The 23,288-nt window shown below is 32.0% G+C and overlaps 1 protein-coding gene across 1 annotated transcript; it reads left to right on the plus strand.

Moving 5' to 3' along the window:
* The first annotated feature begins 4,609 nt into the window (after positions 1-4,609).
* Positions 4,610-14,713, plus strand: LOC111716496 (uncharacterized). Its single transcript, XM_023491967.1, has 18 exons — positions 4,610-4,686; positions 4,851-4,944; positions 5,515-5,550; positions 6,174-6,269; positions 6,363-6,397; positions 6,457-6,506; positions 6,701-6,788; positions 7,300-7,341; positions 7,476-7,548; positions 8,427-8,488; positions 8,883-9,058; positions 10,986-11,105; positions 11,163-11,224; positions 11,408-11,495; positions 12,116-12,199; positions 12,253-12,334; positions 12,995-13,070; positions 13,447-14,713. The coding sequence occupies exons 1-18, from the start codon at positions 4,625-4,627 to the stop codon at positions 13,513-13,515; spliced, it is 1,395 nt and encodes a 464-aa protein (XP_023347735.1). The 5' UTR covers positions 4,610-4,624; the 3' UTR covers positions 13,516-14,713.
* The last annotated feature ends 8,575 nt before the right edge of the window (positions 14,714-23,288 follow it).

Here is a 23,288-nt window from a genome sequence, read left to right on the forward strand (position 1 = left end):
CAGTATACTGGTCACGTGTCTCCGCCTGTATCACGTGACCACTTTACTGCACTGCCATTGGTGGAATTTCTGGTCAAGTAATACGGACGTAAAAATAATATTATGAATGAAATCTATTGAAAATAGAAACAACAAATATAAAAGTAAACCTAAATTACAATTAGCTTTCTCTGGGATATCATCTTTTTCAGATTGGTTGCTGTTTTTCTGAGCATGGTCTGTTTAAACCTACTATTTCTATACGAAATTGTATATATATGCATTTTCGTACAAGTTTGAAACAGCTTTATATCAACTCTCGAGTTAGGAACTTCAGATAGGCGTCTCAAGGGTCTCGATGAAAAGCTAAAGTGATTAGCTTTCAGCCTATACCCCCTTTCATTTTTCCTTTTCTGTCCCTTTAACAATGTATTATTTGTATATTATTTTTCAACTATAATGAGAAAATAATTTACAATCTGTGTATACTTTGATTCATATGTTTGAATAAAGATCTGTAAATTCTAAATATATTTCGCTTGGAAACCCTAGTCCGGACAGTATATTACAAGAAAGAATCTCAAGTAGGAACGCAGCGGTGCTAAAAATGTAAACAAAAATATAAATAAAAGAACTCCACTTTTGCAAAAAAAAAAGATTAAATGGGTGGGTACTGGGTGTGCTGTTTGTGCACTGTGCAATATGTGTGGGGGAGGGAGGGAAGGTTTAAAAAACATTTCCTAATTGGAATTAGTCAGTGAGGTAGGGAGAGGAGAAATACTCCAATACAAACTGGACAATTTTCGGCTTACGGAATTGAAACCGGATTTTTTCCCAGTTTTAGTTGGTTTGATTTGCATTTTCCACTCATTTCTGGCATTTACAAACTCCATCAAATAAAGGCTTCATTTCCTACCTTTCAGCTTTCACCTTGTTTGATATCCTTCATTCATTTGACATTAACTACAAAGATCTGTAAAAAAACTGAATTTATTTTAAGTAACATAAAAAATAGTTTTACTCTAAGAGGAAAAAGATGAAACATTTTTAAATCTTTAGAAAAGCTACTCTGCAAAACTTTGAAGAAATATATTCTAATTTCTAATCTATATATAAATTTGGCTTGTCTGTCTGTTTGTCTGTTTGTCAGTCTGTTTTTTGTATCCAATAAACGTCAAAACGGCTGAACCGATCGGGCCCAAATTATTTGTGGGACATCACATGACCACAGGGAAGGTTTATGAATGATAAAAAAAGTGGTTTAAAGGTTTTTAATTTTGTAAAAAATTTAAGTTCTTGAAAATCTGCGAATTTTTTTTAAAAAATCCGCAAAATTTTTTTCTTCTTTGTTTTAAAATGTAAACAAAAAGAACATGTTCACAATTTAAATAGAAGATGGGTGCGAAGCGCCATAAAAGCTTAGTTTNACTTGTTTTGATGTTTTTAAATAAGGGTTTCCAAAATTTCTTTCAATCCCTTTTGCAAAAATTTTGTTCAGGCAACAAAAAAAAATTAAATAATTAATTACTATTGACATTTTAAGAATTAGAAAATTAGCAACTAAAACAAAGACAAAGGAAACATTTCCTTTGTCTACAAACTAAAAAATAAAGATTGGAAGCAGCTCAGCTGCAATCAAATTAAGACAAAAGAAACTGCAAACCTAGGGCAGGGCATGTTCCAACTTTTTCTAGCCGTTTCGTTAACGGTTAGTTCCAACTGTTAAAAAAGAAAAATTTCCGTTAGCCGTCAATTTTAAAAGTAAGAACGGCATTTGCCGTTTTTTTAAAAATTATCGTTAGATAACAATATATATCAATATTATTAACAGCTATAACGGAAAAATTTCAACTACCCTTAACGACTCTAGCCATTAATGGTACAGTTATTACAAAATGAACGGCATTAACAGCGCGAAGTACTGAAAAAATGTTATTAAGGGTTAATGAAATTATATTGGAGTATTAACAGCGTTAACAGCAAAAAAATTCTTTAACAGTTTATAAACACAGAAGACAACATTTAAAAACTTAAAAACACGTAAAAACTTTAATTTTTTTTGGTCTCCTGCAATTTTATTCAGAAAAAAATAACCATTTTAAACTTTTTTGTTAACGTTTTTGACCATTAAATTTTTTAAACCGCTAATCCGTTTCGTTAAAAATTTTAAAATTAAGTGTCTCTAGTGGTTACCAACATATCTCTCTGATGTAGCAATAAGTGTCCTAAGAGTTAATGGCTATCCCTCTGAAGTAGTAATTAGTGTCCTAAGTGTTAATTACTATTCATCTGATGTAGTAATTAGTGTCCTGACAGTTAATTACCATCCATCTGATTTAGTACTTAGTGTCCTTGGTGCTAATTACCATCAATATAATGTAGTATTTAGTGTTCTGAGAGTTAATTACCATTCCTCTGATTAAGTAATTATAGTGTCCTGAGTGTCAATTACCATCCATCTGATGTAGTAATTAGTGTCCTGAGAGTTAATTACCATCCATATGATTTATCAATTAGTGTCCTTGGTGCTAATTACTATCTATATGTGTAGTAATTAGTGTTCTGAGAGTTAATTACCACCCCTCTGCTGTAGTAATTAGTGTCATGAGTATAAATTACCATCCCTCTGATGGAGTAATTATAGTGTCCTAAGTGTTATTTACCATCCCTCTGATTGAATAATTAGTTTCCTGTTTGTTAATTACCATACCTCTAATTGAATAATTAGTGTCCTGAGTGTTAATTATGGTACCATCTGATTGAATAATTATTGTCCTGTTTNAAATTGTCTCGTGAGATTTGAGAAAACACCTAAAAATGTCAAAGCTGTTAATGCTCCCTACTACATGTGTATTACCTCAACAACAACAACAACTGGTTATGTTCCAGTAAAGCTGCAACAAAAGGATTGTTACCCGAAAATCGGCTGGAAATCTGGTATGTGACTCTTTCCCTGAACATGATCATCAGAATAATTTAAAGAAACAGAAAACAGCACAGCTATGAGAATCATTTAGTGGAAAGAATGGCTGGGAATGTATCCAATACTTCACGGAGTATAATTCTATCCGAGGTGACCAACTCCCTTCTTGCTGAAAACCATCAAAACCAAGGTATGGCGTGCACAGCAGAAGTTTAACCCCATGCCAAAGATCCCTAGGAATCATCAAGATATCATGGATATCCCACAGCTACCTAATAAGCTGACTAACACTAAAGATGACCAATATATATGTCCTAGCTACAGGTTTCGCCCCCCCCCCACCATGATAACCATGCCCTAACCTACAATAATAAAGAAATAAATAATAAGAAATTTTTCCAAGGCCAATCTTACTTAACTGTCTGTCCAATGTATTTCATTGTATGATGAGATTCTGAACGGTGATATTTCGACCAACAATGCACTTGACAGTTTCAATGAAGTTTGGAACAACCAGCTTGGCACAAAGTCAAATGTTTGGAACGGTTTGTTGAGGAGGAAGCTTTTACACAACAAAATCTTCTTGCCACAGTTGCTGGACAGGATCAATTCACAAACAGTGGGAGAGATGAGCGTCGCAGAGAGAAACATAACACGATTACAAATATTGTCAGCAATTATCATCTTCTACCCCAGGATGATTATCTAAAGTCTCAAGCCAGTGAAATTGCTAAGTCAGACAAATAGCAAATCTTGTATTACAAATATAATGTAAACATATTTGAAAATATAATATAAATAATAAGAAAATATGATTATGACAAATGTATGATTTGTATACTATGAAAATCGTATTTATGACAAATGAAAGTTATGACTTTTGTAATTTATGACTTATGAAATTTATGACTTTGTGATTATGACAAACGTATTATGAAAAACATATTTTCGACAAAAGTATTATGACTTTTGTTACTGCACCAAAAACGAACATAGCAAGTTTTTGAAAATTAATGGAATATTACATCAATTCCATTGTCCCAATCACAAAAAACGTTAATTTTGGAATGGATAACAAATGAAAATAACCATTTGTGAATCAAAAAAAAGTGGAAAATAAAAAAGAATGAAAAAATGAGTTTTAAAATATATCGGCTATCAGGTGAAACAATTGATAATGGCTTGTAAACGGTTGGTGCCGTCTAAGATGCTTTTTTGTTTATGCGCTGTTAATAAAAACTGAAAAAAAATGTTAACTAACAAAACATTAAGTTCATAACTAGGTAAGAACGACCGGCTTCCAGTTATTTAAACTAACTGATGAATGCCAATTAAAAGCATGTTTTAAATATTTAAAATTTATTTTAGTCAAATTTTTTGTATCCAATAAACGTCAACACGGCCAAAACAATCCGTTTTATTTTTTTTGCAACTCAAACAACCTTAAGAAAGATTTGTGGAGGTAAAAATTAAGAAATTTTGCTTGGAAAAAAAATGTTGACTGTTACAATTTTTAAATTTAACCAATTTAAACAGAAAAATCTGCAAAAATTTTATGTTACAGACATATATAATTATATCTATATGTATCTATAATATAATGGTGGCTTGAAAATCAACACTAAACTGAGTTAAACAGTTAAAACCTAAGAATTTAACAAAATTAAAACAGATAAAATTAAAGATTGATTGAATCTATTTAATAGAAAAATAGAATCAAAAATGAGTTCTCTAGTGCTCCTAACTTTACTGCTGTTCATAAACCCTACTCTTGGAAAGTTTAGGTAAATGTTTAAATGCTTATATACACAAGTTCTGAAAAATGTGGCTCTCATTTATTCTAACAGCTTTTAAAAAATTGTTATATTAAATTGGTAAATTTTCCCTGATGACAACATTAATAATAAATGATTAATTAATCAATAATTTGATAATCTTGAAAATTCAGAGAACAATTGAATTTGATTCAGCCTTACCTTGAAAACTTTATTGATCCTTCTCATCCATGTGTTGCATCCCTCCTTGGAGACTGGACTCATCAGGAATATTTATAATTTTATAATTTTCAGTTTAACAAAATTTTAGTTTATAATTTACAATTTTCAGTTTACCAGAATTTTTAGTTTATAACTTTATAATTTTCAGTTTAAAATTTTATAATTTTCAGTTTATCAGAATTTTTAGTTTATTATTTTATAATTTTCAGTTTACCCAAGTTTTTAGTTTATATTTTATAATTTTCCGTTTAACAGAATTTTTAGTTTAAAATTTTATAATCTTCAGTTTACCATAATTTTTGATTTATATTTTGATAATTTCAGTTTACCAGAATTTTTAGCTTATAATTTTATAATTTTCCGTTTACCAGAATTTTAATTATTTAATTTTATAATTTTTAGTTTATCAAAATTTTTAGTTTATAATTTTATAATATTTAGTTTATCAGAATATTTAGTTTATAGTTTTTACAATTTTCAGTTTACCAGAATTTTAGTATATAATTTTACAATTTTCAGCTTACCAGAATTTTTAGTCTATAATTTTATAATTTTCAGTTTTTGATTTTAAAATTTTCAGTTTACAGAGTTTTTAAGTTATGCGTTTTTTTACAGGAGACAAGTACAGTGAAGAAAATGATAAAAACAAAGGTATTTTAAATAGAAATTAAAATCATGTAATTACTACTACTTTAAATGTAGATATATTTTTCTTCACTCTTGCTTTGTCCACGCGCCCAAGGTTTTTGACAATTTTGTTAATTTGCACTAATCTGCTGTGTAAAATCCATGATGATAAATTTTAAAACTATCTGTGAAATCTAATAATTCTTATTAAACCTTTTAAGTTTTTTTTTACCATATGAAACATAAACTGGTTTTACTGGGTATTGAGGAATTTTAAAAATTCCTTCATATTTGTTAAAAAATGTTACAAATGTTTAAACATTCAACAGAATAAAAACACGTTGTTTTGAATGAGCACTGGTGCACAAACTGAGTAGAACTTGGAACTTGTTTATTGTGGATAGGGAGATTAATGCTTTTGTTAATCTACAGATTATTTTAATCCTTATTTGATATCTCTGGAAGTGCAGAAAACAAACAGCCAATTAGAAATTTTTGCGGTCAACCAATGGGAAACAGAGAAATTGTGGTTTTCCAAAATTCAGAGAATTCAAAAGTGCCCAAAGTGGATATCAAGATCAAGCATGCATGATTATGGGTATCCAATACAAAAGTTCCCAGCTGTTTTTCAGTCCAAATTTGTCCAGATGTTACTGAATGAGGTAGATACTATTGGTATGAAAGCTGGAGCTGGTTTGGAACACTGCCATCTTATGATAACTAACATTAATTCTTCACAGGAAGCTAAACAGATTTTAAAAAACATTTTTCATCATAACTAATTTTTTAAAAGAATTATTAAGACTTTTTAATTCAAAATCTGTTGATTGTTGTAGGAGGATTTAGAAAAAAAATTTTGTTTGTCAAAAAGGTATTATTTGAAACTATTTTATCCAAATATTAAAAAAATATTGACTATTTAAATCATAGGAAAACAGATTGTATTTTTATCAAAATAACTGATGATGAAAATGAAAAAGGTTTGTAACATTTGTTTCTGTCTTTTTATTCTGTATTGCGTATTTCGTATTTAAAGACAATGTACTTGTATGTTAAAGTATCATATTATTCATCTATAAAAATGTGTTTGTATTTTAAATTTTCATTTGCCAACTTTATAGAATTCATTATATAGAAGAAAATGTTTTTTCTATTTTTGCAAATTTCCTTAAAGACTTAGGTAAGTCAAGTCTGGAGATTGTTATGAAGAATGATTTAAGTATCTTGAACCTTCATTTCTCAGCCTGTAAACAGATATACAGGTTAGGACAATGAAATTAAATAAAAATAAAAGTAGAAAATAATTTTTAAATAGACTGATCAGGTAAAATGAAAGGGATAAAGCCTAGAAATCACAACCAATATTACTATTAGTTATATCTGATGTCCCTTTACATTATAGGTTTTCTTTAAATTATGCGGATGTACTTCTGGCTACAATATTTTTAGTTGGCAAAGTTGGCAGAGACACCAAGCTGCCAAAAATATTGGTTGTGTTTGTGTGATTTAAAGCAAACCAAAAAATGAAGAATAATAACATTAAAATTATAACAGGAACCTCTCTAAAAATTTCTAATATTAGTTGCGATCAACTAAAAAATTCCTACCCTATACACCCTTTTATTTTACCTTAACTAAACTCTCCAACTAAAAAACTCAAAGTAGAAAAAAAATTGTAAAAACAGCCATAAAATGTACCTTTTTAATTATTTTTTATAATCTTAATTGATGTCAATCTCTAATATAAAAAATCTGAGTAAAGATTTATTTCAGAAGTGTTAGTATACATAATCATAAATACAATAGAACTACAAGGTAACTTAGGCTTCTAATCATAGGAAATTTTCAAAAACAATCATGAGACATGAAAACTAATACTATGACTTAAAAAAATAAAAAAATAGCAAACAAAAAATAACATGATATCTTATTTTTTACAATGTGTTCAGAAATGATAGAGTCAGGATAAAGCATTTATGTACATTAAAAGGTGTTCCTAGGGACAGATCACAATCATTGAAGGTACGAGGTGTGATCAATAACTTTTACAAATTTTTTCAGAGATATTTTTGTTGTTATGTAAATTGTAGGGAGCATTTTCCTAAAAGTTATTCAGTATTGTTGTCCCGGCATAAGACTCCTCTAAATGGTCTCAAAATTATCCATGAGAGTGTGGTTTAGACTATTAGGGAACAATCAAAAGTAAAATGAGGTTCAGTATTGAATGAAAGTGAGGTTTATTGGTTTGATCTACATTTGAAATTCATAAAGAGTGTTATCCCCTGGTCAGAGGCTTTTAAACAAATTTATCCAATGGAGATCTTATATGATATTAAACTCTGTGTCAAACATTGATATAGAACCTTTGCTTATATGTAGGGCTGGGCATGTTCCTAATATTTTGAAATCTTTCATTCCTCATTCTTGAACGAGGGCCTTCAGCTAGATCATTCGTTTCTTGTTAGTTCTTTTTCCAATCGTTCCATCCCAGTTTCGTTCCATTCTTTGTGCTCTTGATCAATCTCAAGCCTTGATTAACGGTGGATAATCATTAACGATAAAGAACTTTAAAAATTAATGGTATTTAATTAGTTGATAGCTGGACTTGCTAAAAAGGGGGTGAAGGATGGGATGAGTTGAGAGGGAAGGGGCTGGGTGTAGAACGTGTAGTAACATTAACAATTACATGACAGTTATTTTCAACATTTTTCAGAACATGTGTTACATGTTAGTTCTATTTTTTTGGAATGATGGCATCGCTCTTGATAATTCCATCCATTCATTTTACCTTCTCTAAGGTCTTAAAGGGCTTTTCCTTCCTCTCCGCATAGGTGTATACATAGATAGAGAATCTCCAGCATTTTTAGGATTAGTTATTGTTCATTTTTTACATTTTTTAGGCAAATGATCTTGAAGGAATAAAAGTACTTGTTGAGCGCTTTTCAATGATATGGTATTTCAGGTATATCCTTCATAGAATTTCCCTGTAAAAGTCCTTTTTTACCTTGGTAACCACCTGGGTTTCTTGAGCGTTAGTGAAAACAACAAAAATCAGCAATTTTTTCACAGATTCACAGATCCAGTAGCAAAACACAAATTACCTCACTAAAGCAAGTGATTAAAATCACCTATTTGACCAGTCACTTCATCAGACACTAAAAACATTGAAAAATGGTGAAAGTCCTGCATTTTATACTATTTTCATTTTGGAGAAATAAAAATTTGAAAATTATGTAAAATTGGTCAATTTTTTATAGGACATAATGTATTTTCAAAATTTTCACATTATTTAGATGAATCATAGAAATTATACAGACTTTTGAGTCTTTTAATCAAATTAGATGAAAAATTTTTAGGGGATCCTACAATGGAACAAATAAGGCTGGGGAGACAATGATTCCCTCTGGTATGACTTACTCCACATTCTATCTGTTTGCTGAAAACTTTGGTCTGACCTTTACCATGAATGAGGAAAACCGTTGCAGCATAACCAACGAAACATTTTTTACTGGTGGTTGTAAACATGTCTTAGGTAATACTGATTTTAAATAATTGTGGCCATTCAAGAGAAAGTGTTAGTAAGTTCGTCCATGCAGCAGAAGGGGGTTTCTAAATGTATCTTAAAAGGAAAATCAGATTAGAATACTATATACATACAAACCTACAACCTATCATCATATTTTATGCGTCTAAGTTACTTTTAAAATAACAGTTTATAAGAGTAAAATATTTAAATTGCTAAGAGATGTAAAACAATACTGCCTCTTTTGTCCTGTAACAATTAATTACATAAATGATAAAATTCGTCCTAAATGTTTGCAAATTTTGATGTATTTTCTGTCGAAATTTTCTACTTCTTTTGCAAACATCTTGTTCATTTTTTGCAAAATTTTCTTTTAATTTTTGTACGGTAAAAAAAAAGAATTTTAGTCCCATGAAGTAAATTGTGGAATTCTTGCTGATTGCTGATGCAGCTATTTGCTCTAGATTATTCATATTTATCATATTTATTCTTAAAGGTTGAACAAAAATTAGATCACTGATGAGTGGGGTTTGGAAATTCTTAGGATCCATTGTTAGAATTTCATTATTATCTTTATATATAAAGTTGTAATCTCTGTTTGTCTGTTTGTTTGTCCGATTATAACTTGGAAACCCTTGGACTGATTTGCCTAAGTTTTGATTGGGAAACTTGGGAGGACCATGGGAATGTTCTTTGCTTAGTTATAAGATTCTGAGTAAAATCATTTAAGTGCAGCTAAACGGCGGGAGTACCTATGAGTACCCTGTGCAATGCTGGATTCCCAAGCTAGTAATAAATGAGATAAGAAAGGTTAGGCAATGAGTGGATATTTTTGACAAGAAAATTCTTGATTCTTGTAAGATTCATCTCAGACAGGTACTTGTACATGGAAATAACATCTTTATGCTTACATATGGAACCAGATTAATCGAAAGAATTTACGTTTTTCAGACAGGTTTGGATACTTAATAACAGCTAGCCAGGCTTGTTGTTTAACTTTAATAATTTATTTTTGGATAAGGGTTGTGGGCACAAGCTCACACATACAAATAAAAACAAAATATCAAAAAATCTATTTCCAGTTTGTTATCAAAGTCTTTCTATTAATTTTTTCTCCTCAAGATTAGTTAAAAGTCATACACCCCAACGTTTTGTGTTGCGCCATTGTCTTAAAAACTTGACTATGGGTAACCCTATAAACCATAGTGAACACTTATTTGCTTCCTATTTTTCTTTAGGCTTAACTATTTGGTTTGGTTAATGATATGATTTTTGTTAATCACATGTAGCGTTGATTTGCCAACAACTTGTAGAAAGCTGGATTTTCAAACATAATATGTTCTTTTGTACTTTTCTCAGACAGTTATAAAAAGTAAAAAGAAAGAAATAAGGAATTTTTTTCCTTTTAAGAATTGATTTTGTTTCCTTTGTCTTTTCTCTTCCATCTATCCTTTCCTTTCTTTTTTGTTCTCTGTGTTCATTGGCTCCATAAAAAATTTTCTCTCAAATTTTCCTACTTAACTTTTCCTTGCTTACTAGTGCTATCCTTTCTGCACTTTAATTGGATCAGCCTGTGCAAATGTCATGTTCATCAGTGCCCAACCCTCCGGCCAGAATATATTCCCCTCAACCTTCTTGTAAAATAAAATAAGAAATTTTGAATTGTGTAAATGGAAGACAAGACATCATTAACTGTTGGGAATTAGTTTTAATTATTATTAAAATAACTGTCATATGTTTTAAATCTATATACATCAAACACAATAGATTGATGATGCAAAACTGATAAAGAGAATAACTTTATTTTTTAGAATGGTTTACCGTTTAAGTTTTTTTTGCTTCATGTAATTGTGTTCATAAAAAAATTAAGTAATAAAAAGAATAATAAAGAATTATATTTTTTTTAAAAGAGGTTAATGATATTTTTAATTTTCAGATGGCGAAATATTTGCTTACATTCAATTTCAGGAAGTAAGATTATTCTATGGCCCCAATAATACAAAATTTTTTGACAAAGTTAGCTTTATTCCTGTTTCTTATGCTGGATCAACAGTAGGTAAGTTTATCAGCTTCTGTCTTGTTAATGTTGATATTTAATGATGATTTTTTAAAGTTTGTCCCTTGCCTGTTAAAAAAACTAACTTCCTTCAAATCATTCAACCATTTAGTTATGAGGTAAAGTTAAAGAATTTTATAAATTTTGCTTTCTTCAGAGTAAAAAAGTTACATTGTAATTTGGAAAGTATTTTTTTCATTTTTTATCTTATTTTTATATATAAATAAGTATTGAATCAGAAATTAAAAAAAAACCTTGCCAGTAAATAAAGTCATAAACATCTTAAATTATATTAATATTAGGTTTGGATAATGGTCACAGCAGTAACTGGATTTTCTATTCTTTCTTTTTACTTATTGGTGCTTCTAAATGCATACCTTCTATCTTACAGTAAGATTATGATGACAATAATTGGTCATGGTCAATAGCTATACATTATTCTTAGAAATGATTCCATTTTTTCCGTTCTTAATAATAGTTAATTCATGCATTCATGCGTCATTCATACCCAGGGGGGATGATAGTGCTCAGTTAGCTGTACTGTACACAACTGTTTACTAATAATGATATATACTATAGGTTAGCTAGAATCTATTAAATAATCAAATATTCAGTACACTCTTGGTATAGTTCTTGGCCTATACAATTAGTAATGGATCAGTGTACATCATCACTCTATACACTATAACCTTGTTGGTCAATGGTCATACCAAAAATAGGAGATATACTTAATATGCTTAAAAGTTGTTAAATTTGACATTAATAAGACATAAGAAGTTTGATTACAGTATAATTTGTCAATACACCATAATTAAATGCAGTGAAAACCTTAACATGGACTAGGGTCAATTTGAATATGAAAAGGACCACCCTCTTGTACTGGCCTTAGAGACATCTGGCAAGTCCGGTTGACCCTATCCTATGCTGGCTCTGTTTTAACTTAGATGGCGCTGTAAGACTTTTTTAGAGTACTCGGATTATCATACCCCACTAGCAACTAATTTGTGTAGAAACCAACATCACATTAGCTGAAATTGGACTTTTTTCTTTTGGTGCATATTTTCAAGAACCATTTCAGAAAAAGATAAGAGAAGGTGAGATTATTTCTAGGTAATCTGAATTTTCCATTGATAATATTATTTCCTAGGGAAGCGTTTCATTCAGTGCTATCAGTTTTTTTGGTTGCTATGGACATTTTTCATAATGGCCTCATGGCAATGTGACTTAAGGTTGGTTATTGAAATTTGAATATAAAACAAAGGGGTCCATTTGGGTGTGTCCTACTGATTTTAGGGGAAGGGAGTTAGAATGGATCGTTTTCACTTTTCAAAAAACGAACAATTATTTATGATCATTAACAACCATTAACAGCAGATTTGATAAATATGTCCTAGGCATCTTTAAATAGAATAAATACTATCTAGGAGAGGAAACCAGCCCAAAAGGAATCAGAACTTACATTTTAAATGTTAAAAACTCAACTTTAGTTGGGATATTTTTTATAAACAATCGTTTCTTCAACAATAAACGAACATATTGTTTTTTTTTTCTTCGTTTTTTCACATGACTTAAGGCAAATTATGTTACTTATTACAGCACAATAAGAAATAGTCTCAATTGAGGATATACAACATATATATCACATGATTAAGCCAAACATGCTACGTATTCATTTAGAAGGTAGTTCAAATGAATAAATGGTTTTTTATGTACAAAAATTGATTAATAATAATAATGTAATAATTATTTAATAATCTACAACGTACGGCAAATTGTATGGAATATCGTATAACCTGATATTTATTACACCTTTAGCTTCTTTTACAATCTAGTTGGTTTACCCTATATAAATGGTTTCCACCGCCTCATTTTTTCTGTTATTTATATAGAGCAAACTTAATGGCTATAGATTATGAACCAGAAATAAGATCAATGGAGCAGTTTCTAACACAATCAAAACGAAAGGTTAATATGAAAAATAGAAATAAATAATTGAAAAAATCATAAATAAATCTAAAATAAAACTCTACAATTAAGTAGTTTTTTCACGAAAATGATCTATCGAATAATTTTGCAAATATGGTTTTATCCTAAATTACTACTAAAAATTTGGATTTTTGACAAATGTATGTAAAGGTCTGTAAAAAAATTTCAAACAACTTTCTGAAATTAAATTAAATTTTCTTTTTCGATTGCTGAGCAAAAATTTTGCGAAAGAGATTTAACAAAAACTAGCTTGTAATTAGCCAAAAAAATATTCTCTAATCTAAAACTCCTTAATTTTAAAATTAAAATAAACTTGATAATTCTTTTCTAATTTCATGACAAATTTCTATTTTAGATACACATTTCCTACCATTATAAGCAAGGAGAAACATATAAACTAGATGTTTTCAATGGACTAAAGTAAAAATACCAACAATAACTTTTTAAAACACTTTCCTTTCAAAATATTGTTATCTTGAATTAAATTTTAATATTTTTTTACCTACAGACATCATTTAATTCAGTTATTTTTGACTCAGTCTGTGTTACGCTTGCACACACAGCATATGTAGAGTCTGTGAAATGCCCCTGTTCTGTGGGAAATTCCTATTTACCCCAGCAACGGATGGATGTTCTGTACAAGTGTTTTCCAGGGAGAGTTGAAGATGAAGAAAAACCTGTTCTACCGTTTATTTTTCTTTACTGCGCAGAAGCAGATTACACATGTGTTCTTTGTTTAAAAGTTTTTACAGTATATTTATCGGACTTGGATTTAGTTTTTTAGAATGTTTCTAGTGGTTATTTGTGCTGAAAACTGCCTATAACTGTGGTAAATATGCTTTTAAATGTTAAGATAGCTTTTTTTCTTGTATTGGATGTATATGTAAGAAAATGTCTTTGTAAATATTAAAATAATTTGTTGTTCTTTGTATTGGATAAATGTATGATAAATATTGGTTATTTTTTTTAATGCCTAATGGGTATAACATCTTTTAATTCCCTGTAAACTAATTTTTAATATGCCCATCAAAAGCTTTTTCTGTGAAATAAATGAATTTCATTTTACCAGACTGAAGCTGCTAAACCTGAATAAAGTTCGAAGCTCTTTCCCTGTGTTTTATTCATCATGAGGAAGAGCGAGAGTCGGGGTGCTTATAGTTCGATTCAAAGAAGTTCAGCACAGTATTAACTTTGTATAACCTAGGGCAACACCAGTTGCGAAACAGTTAAAAGAAAATTTTAACTTATAGCTTAAAATTAACAAAATGTTTTTTTCAGGAAACAAGGGCGCTATGTTGTTCGTGAGTAAGAAAACAAATTATGTTTTAATATTTTATTTTTAATTTCTTTACTTGTAATTTTGAAAAATCTGATGCTTTAGGCATAAAAGCTTTAAAATTAACTAGGTAGCAGTTTACACTGTTACACTGTTACACTGAAAAAAATTTTCTCTTGTATTTTTGTTGTTGACTTTTTAAGGCTTACCTTTGTTTTTAAGAAAAATTATGAATCTTCAAGAATCACATTTTTTTGTTCCTTTTTGTGTAAGAATATACAAAGTAACCATTGACAACGTTTCGGATCTTTATATATGCATTTTGACTTTTCCAATAAATGAAAAAAATTACATAATTCTAGGGAAGGTTTATGACCAGTAAAATTGAAATGTTGTTTTAACAAAACTTATATTTTTATAAATCTTGGATATCAACTATTTAGAAGTAGAATAGAACAATCCATTAAATTTTACATTTTCCTTTTAAATGGTTTCTGTTAAGAAAACATTTCAGATATTTCTAGTAAAAAAGCACTTGGTAATAAAAGAAAGCAAATTGTATTTTTATAAATAATAATATTTTTTAAAATAAATATTTTTGCTTTCATCTGAATCCTAATATATTATTCTATAATGCTGTGCTTTCAGCTCATCTACCTCTCTTTGCATTTAAGTCCTTTGCCTGTTAAAGGGAGTGTTTGCTACGCTTTTCATTATAAGTTGCTTTTAACAATTTTTACCTTATAGACGCAACAGTAAGATTAGTAGCGATCAAAAGCGATTATTTTTCGCAAACACTCCTTTTAATCTATCTTAATAATTCAGCAAAATATCTTTGAGCAATATCTAATCCTACTGAATCAATTAGTTCCTATTTTCTTAATTTTCTTTCTGATGAAACTTTGTATAAACTAGGGCAACGCCAGTTGTGAAACATTCAGTCACAATCACTTTAGGGTACCAACTTTAAACCCCTAAAAAGGATTGATATCTTTAATTGAGAAAGTTTAAGCCAAGAATTAACCTGTGGAATCTATCAGATCTATATTAGGCTAGATTGCTACCGGGTCGCCTTTTAAGTTTTATATTGAGACATTTCTCATTTTCTGTAGTGTTTGCCAATCTTGGAAAAATACACGAAAGAATTGTGTGGAATGAATCTTCTATTATAAGAGATTATTTGAATCATGTGATCCCTTTGAATCCCCGAATCCATATTCAGTTTGATTAGGATAGTACACTTAAATCTTCCAATCCCTTGCAATCTACGGGTCTGTATCCGATATGATTACACAGGGCGCCTAATCATTGAGACAATTTATCCTGAGAATTAGTTCATGTAATACTATCCAATACTTTGTTCTTACCCAATCCATGCTGGAATGTTACAACATGGCATCTTTAATTATTGGGTGGAGTTTCAAATTTTTTCCTAATCTTCTCTTAATGCCCTATAGGGAAATTTATGGGAAGTAATAACATTCTTAGTATTCAGAGTTCTTGAACCATGTGGGGGGCAGCCAAAAGAAGGTCTACGTCTGAAGGGGAGGGAGAAAGATTGAGTAGCACCTTAAATTTGCCTGAAGCCATACGATTTGATCGATTCAATTTCTATGCATCCACTCCTCAAGTTAATACAACTGGGTTCATTGATGATAATTATGAGAGCAGTACAGGAACTTGTTTGGAACCCAGAGTCTGTACTAGATCGAGGGGTGTTACTAATTCTATGGATGTAAAACTGAGAGAGGATTTTTCCCATCTTAAAACTGAGATACTTAAGTGGGGGGAAACTGTTTACTCCATTTTTAAAACGTTAAACGATCGTTTTTGTTTCGTTTTCAAAAACAATCGTTTCGTTTCCGGAAAAAAACTATCGTTTTTTAAAACGACCCACTAGTTTTTAACTTTTAGAAAACGAATAGGGATTGTTTTTGAAAACAATAGTTTTTATTAAAACGATTTAAGACCGTTTTTTATATGATTGTTTTTAAAAAAACGATCGTTTTTGAAAAAAAAACTATTGACAATTATGTTAACAATCGTTAATGAAGGGTTTTTGTTAACGATCATTAACAAAACGACGAACCTTATCAAAACGCTCATTTTTGGAAAAAAATTACATCCAACTGTATTAAATGTTGTCTTACATGAAGTTTGACAGTTGAGGGGAGTTAAAACTCATTGATATATTCTCCACTGCACTTCACAGAGTTGAGGTGATGTTTCAGGATCTGAGGGAGAATGTAAATGTGTTGAAATCCAATACTTCCGAAGTTTGGGAGAGATTAAAGATGGACGAGCAAAGATTCTCCAAACTTGAATCCAGTGTAAATCGTTTAGATAAGAACATAGATGATAAAGTAGAGATGATACAAGAATGTTTGTGGACATGTCTACATGGGCAATGCCGGATGTTCCCGTAGAAGTTGTCAATTCCATCAGATAGGTAATTACCGATAGTTCTCCTGGTTTAGCTGTGAACAGGATGAGAGCTGAATTAGAGGAGATGAGAGATTCTATGAATTCTAATCAACACGTAGCAGAAAGTTTAAGAAGTTTGGTGGTGGACCTATCGGAGCAAGTGATGAATAGTACCATGAACTCCGTGGTGTTAGAGCCTACAATAACTGAGAATGAATCCTATTCAAGAAAGAAGGATGTGGTAAGGAAGAGTATAAAATGTGTCAAGAAACAGCTGGAGCAAATGGTATCAGTGGAGATGATGATAGAAACTCTGGAAATTTCGCTGATAAAGAAGTATAAACCGTTGATGTACCTGCTGTACATTCTACAGTAGGAAATATCCAGAAATCTTTACAAAAGTATGTAACGTTCCCTGGAGATTAATGAATTCCTGGATTGTGCAGAGAACTGGTGTTTGAAGGTTGAAGAGATGTACAACAAAGCTGAGGTCCATAGTATTAATACATCAAAGGGAGATTCAGCAGATGTTGGAATATTCTCAGACAATGCCAAGGTAACAATTTATGAATTCCTGGAAGCTGCAGAAATAGTGTATCTGGGATGGGGTAACTCCAAGTAGAAGGCTAACACATTATACAACAGACATCTATCCAAAGAAATTAAAAATAAGCTTATAAATATGTAGGATTCCTACCTGGAGATTAAGAGCTGGTTGATTTCTATCTATGGAGGTGTTTCCAGAATTATTAGTGATATACTGAATGATCTTAACAAGAAGACGAAACCAACTTCAAGTAGCAGTACTCAAAAGTTTGTGTTCTATGCGTTCATCTCTAGAGCATTGCAGAGAATGGAGAGGTTATCCAAGGTAGGAGGGATTGATAAGCTAGAGCTAGAAAATTGTGTATATTCTTTGGCAACGCTGAGTGGTTTATCATTGGTTGTACCTCATGATACTCATGCAGATTGGATTACAGAGATGACCAAAGCCAGCTTAGATTACAAGAATCCAGTGGGAGAGAATGCTTACAAAGTTTTTAAGAACCTTTGCATCATAGAAAGAAACAAGAGTGAAGAATCAAGAGAACCTGAGCATCCTAATAGGCCTAAATCACCCAAAATCCCCAAGATCCCCTAGGAACAAGATTAAATCTGCTCATAAAGTTACAGAATCCAAGTCCGATAAAAAATCCAAGGATGATAATGGAAAGGAAGAATCACACAGCACTGCCTTTGCTGCCAAATTCAACAATCCTAAGTGGTACCGGGCTTGGCCTTTTAAATTCCCCTGTCCTTTATCAAACCATCAGCATGAGGTGAGCAAGTGTGCAGAGTTCTTCTCATTGAGTCCTGGAGATAGATGGAACAAGATGGAGAACAAGCAAAATATGTTATGCCTGCCTAGCTCCCAAAGATGTTTGTATCAATAGAAGATGTAGTTTTGAGGCTAAAGTTCCTGAGTCTTTGAAATGTCAAGGGTGTGCTTCATAGGCTCAGTCTTAGAATCTAGCTCCACTGTCCGTACTATTCTGCAGAAGAAAGGAGCATGCTGAGTTGAGATCACCCTTTCCCGAGATGAAGAAGGACCTGGAGCAGTGGACCTGGAGCAGTATATAGGAAAACTAGGTACAATGGTTGTAGACTCGTCAGTGAGGTTTGCAGCAAACTACATGTATCAGGTGTTTTCAATGGAACCTGAAGACAATGTAGTGGGTTGGGATCAGAAGAACAGATCATACAGGAAGTTTCCGAAAATTCGTGTTATTTGATGCAGACAATCAAGATGGAAAATTCTGAAGCTCTGATCTTTTTCGATCGCAGGGCAAATATCCACATCATTGACGGTGCTTTAGCAGAGAGAGAGAAGGTTTACAGAAGGTTTCAAGTATCCCTACCAACTTGGCAGTAGTGGGAGGAAGCAAGGTGAGATCAAACCATGGTACATTCAGATTTAACCTAGGACCTGGAGATAAGGGAGAGTATCATGAGGTTGTCTGTGTAGGTATGGATAATGTTACAGAAGGATTTGTTACTTGTTATCTATCCGAGATATGTCAAGAATTCAAGGATCAAGCCACTGGAGAAGAAGAGGATCAAGTTCTCCCGATGAAAGTAGGTGGGTCTAAGGTACATCTATTGTTGGGGATCAAGAATATAAATCTGGATCCTGAACTGATCAAAGTTTTACCCTCAGGTATAGCAGTATATCTAAGCCCGTTTAAGTATGTCTACGGTTCAAGATTGATTTTTGCAGGCCCTCATAAATCCCTCACAAGAGAGAAAAATGGAAAAAATACTTAAATGTCCAATGCTGTATTTTTAATAAGAGAGAGAATAATGGAAGAACTGGAGATGGAATGGGAAGAGCGATGCTACTCCATCAGAACAAATGAGAAACTAGGTTTAACTGTGAATCCTTATCCTATAAAAAGAGAAGATATTGAAGATTGCAATGGTGAGACCGAAGAAGATTTTGAAGAATCCTTGGATGATCATGAAAAGTTAACATCCATCTTAGAGTATTGAGGGAATTTCTGCCAGCTGCACAACAGAACCAGCCAAGTGAGTGCATTTCTACATCATATAACGGATCATGGAAGGATCAATCATATTGCAATCCCTGCGGATCAAGGGAGTGTGGATGGAGTTGCAGAGGAGTGTAGTTCTTCAACCTGTGATACCAACACAGCCCAAAATGAGGATCAAGGTAATAATCCAGGGATTTGCGGAGGAGTGTAACTCTCCAACTCGTAATTCTATCATAGCCTTGGATAGGAGGCATGGAACGGAAGAAAGTGGAAATGGAGTATTCAAAGCAAGGATACCCATTGCAAGACTGAGGAATGCTCTAGATGATGAAGACACCAGAGATAGAGGAGGGTTCAGATGTGCAGAATGTTTGAAATGTTTAACATGTAAAACTTCCAACAAGAGGACTGCAATATCTTTAAGAGAAGCAAGAGAGCAGCAGCTTATAGAAGAAAGTGTCAAGATTGATCTATCAACAGGAAAGTTACTGTGAATTATCCATTCCTGAAGGATCCTGTCGAGTTAAAGGATAAGTCCATAAGAATCCAAGCAATTATGCCCAAGCTCTAAAGGTTTATAAAACACAGTGCAAGAAATCAGAGCAAGTCAAGCACGGAATAAGGAAAGTTCATGAAGATCTGGTGGAGAAAGGTTTTATGGTGAAATTAGATTAAGAATGTAAGAAGACATGATCATGAACACTCCTTTCAAGCATTTCAACCCATGGAGGCTGGTAATGAAAATGGACTCTGTAACTGCACCGATTTGGATGGTTATGGATCCATCAATGACCAAGTTTAATGAGATATTGGCCAAAGGTGAGAACAGGATTGGTTTAATCTTCAACATCATGATCAGGTGCAGGTGCTTAGAATAAATTTGGAGCTAAGATATTAGCAAATTGTACAATCAATTATACATGGATGATGCTTCTTAACTGTACTCTTTATTCCTTTATGGAGAAGAATTGGACCAAGAGAAGGAGCCAGAAGTATGGGTAATGGTCAGTGCTTGGTATGGTAAAGTGAGTACAGGGGGTCAAGCAGGGTTTGCTCTGGACAAACTAACGGAACTACTAGGAGAAAAATATCCTGAAGATTTATTTGGTTTATTTCACATGAGTGACTCGTCATTATCCCGTGATAATTCATGTGTTGTCAAAGTGATTGTCGACAATTTGATCACGGGTCTAGGACCGAGTTTTTACACGACGAAAACTTGAGTTTATTTCACAAAATGAACACAGGATTTTACATGAGAAAATTATTTTTCTCCCATCTACTTTTATCACATTTTTAAAAACCCTGGGAAAGGTGGGGATACATAATTGATTTCTGATTTATAAATGAATTATAAAATATATTGTGTGAAAGAATATAATTATTACAAAATGTTTAGAAACTAAACATTTTAGTTTATATCTTTTACATTAAACATCTTGAACATGTAAACTTTAAACTTTTCTTATCTCAAAGTGATATTTCAAGTATTAATAATGTTCAAATATGTTAATGTTTTCATAATTATAAGAATTCTCCTTCCTGTATATATCTAAAATATCAATATTCTAAAAAGGGGTTGTTGATAAATACAATACAAAATTCAATGTGAAACTTTTCTATACTCTGCTCATACTTGTTATAATCTGAAAAATTTATGTCAGTTGAAATATTTCATTTTACTACAATAAACTTTTAGTTTCTAAAAGATGAGCAGAGACACCAAGTGTTGTGATTTTGCAACTCTGTTAAAAATGAAAGATGAAATTCTTCCCGTGATATCCCAAATATTTTACGGGTGATATTTACAAGAATTAAAATCTAGATATTCTGGCATTCCATTACTCATGATTAACACGTTTGGAATATGCGAGAGCTTGCACTGGTATCTTTTCTACGAGCAGAACATGTGAAAAAACTACAAGAATTGAACTATAGAATTATCTCAAATATTTTACACGTAATAATTACAAGAATTAAAATCTAAAAATTCTGGCATTGCATTACTCGAGCTTAACACGATAGGAATATGCAAGATTTTGCACTGGTTTATTTTGCTACATGTACAACATGTGAAATAACGACGAGAATTTTCAAAGAATATTTTCACATTTTTTACCCGTGCTGTACACAGGAGGAATCTTCAAGATTGTGAAAAGTAGATTTACTATGAGTATAACACAAGGAGGGGTCGTGAATTAATCATGTGAATTATCAACCAGTTCTCCATAATGCTAATCTTGTTGAAAACCTGTGTTTTGTTTGTTGGGTATATGTCCCTGTACCTGACAAGGGTTTCTCCAGATGGTCAAGACTGCCCTAGCAAGCTGACCAAGGACAAGTTCTTCCTGCTAAGGCCCCTCTACTGGACTTCCTAGTGGAGGACACCAAGAGGAGTGATGCATGGAAGTATCCCAAGCTGGAGGAGCTGGAGAGGTATCAGAAGATTAGGGGATTAAACCTAAACATGCTGAAGAGGATTGAAACCTGGGAGCTGGTGTGTGGGATTTCATCTACATCAGAGATCAAGGAGGTGATGGAATGAATTGAGAGGATGCAGGAGCAGGATCAGAGAGAATTTGGAATTCAGGTTATATCGTTTGATGTGGAGGACATGAAAGCGACCTACTACGATACTCTGAGGATGGCAGGATTGGTGTCTATCAAACCTGATGATGCAGTGATCCACAGGAAGTGTGATCCGGAGATTCTGTATGGTTACTCCAAGGATGTGTTCAAGCAGGTTCCAGGGAAGATCATGTTCAAGAATGGTATCTCCTGGACGTGTCTGATCTCCCTGGATCTCAGGAGAGATAGCAGGAAGAACTACATCCTCGAGAGAATGACGGTGCAGCCAGAGATCATTGAATTACTCCGTGATCTCACGGTATCTGCCGGTGTCACGATTCGGAGATATATTCAGGGGGTGGAGGAGTTTTATTCTTTGATATCTGGTGAGAAGGTAAGAGTGGAGAGGGGATTCATTGATCTCATGTCCCTGGCGATCCTGGCGGGGTACAAGTTTCAATCCAGGAACATGACGGCCATGGGGGTCCAGGTCCTTGGAACTCTCTTAAACAAGACCATCACATCATCCAGACAGAACAAACACTAGGCCCAGAGAATATCAGAAATATATGACGACGACATTTAAACATTGATTTTCTTTATTATTCCTGCGTGCATTACAGTTAAACTATGCGAGGTGGGGAAACCATTTTTATTAAGAGCCACTTTTAAGAAAATAAAAATAATTGATTCAGAGAATATAAATAAATATCAAATATTTTAGAACAAAATTTAGTTATAGTTTATAAATTATAACAATTTAAATGCCCTTAGATTTTTGAACTGAAGAGTTCCTATATTATATATATTANAATGAAACATATGATTACAGAACAGCAGCTTAAAGATGGCAAGGTTAGATCTTATTAACAAATTTTTATGAAAAAGAATTTGTCTGTAATATTTACATATTTGATCCTCATAAAGGGTAAAAATTTGCATTCTTGAGCTTAATGTAATTGTATTGGAATATCATCTAAAACATTCTTATGTAAAATAGAACTAACAAGGAACAAATTCCACATGACATTTTGAAATGACTTTAACAACTATGTACTTAGCTTGTCTGCCTGTATCTTTAAATATAACTAATAACTAACAAACGTAATCTTGAGATAAACTTCAAGCAATGGGTTCAAATTCTGCAAGCCAAATCAATTGGGTATGGGGAACAATAGCTTGAAATAATTTTTCTTCGTTACAAACTCTGGCTTTTCAAAGAAATGTTCCCTGAAATGACCTAATTTTCATGGTCGTAATTCTGTAGGTTAAAATTTTGTATGAAATAAGTTTTTGGTCAAAATGTTACTAAAACTCAATTTCTTTGGCAACTTTAGGAAATAAATTGATTTATCATTATTACTTAATTGTATAACATTATCATTTCAGAACTAAATT

Source organism: Eurytemora carolleeae, unplaced genomic scaffold, assembly GCF_000591075.1.
Source record: "Eurytemora carolleeae unplaced genomic scaffold, Eaff_2.0 scaffold2081, whole genome shotgun sequence".
Taxonomy (NCBI): Eukaryota; Metazoa; Arthropoda; class Copepoda; order Calanoida; family Temoridae; genus Eurytemora; species Eurytemora carolleeae.

Excerpts from the sequence above, each read along its gene's own strand:
- LOC111716496 (XM_023491967.1), top strand. The coding sequence starts at position 4,625 with ATGAGTTCTCTAGTGCTCCTAACTTTACTGCTGTTCATAAACCCTACT. Across the intron at positions 6,270-6,362 it reads ACATTAATTCTTCACAGGAA|GAGGATTTAGAAAAAAAATT; the intron begins GCTAAACAGATT and ends TGATTGTTGTAG. Across the intron at positions 12,200-12,252 it reads TCAGAAAAAGATAAGAGAAG|GGAAGCGTTTCATTCAGTGC; the intron begins GTGAGATTATTT and ends ATTATTTCCTAG.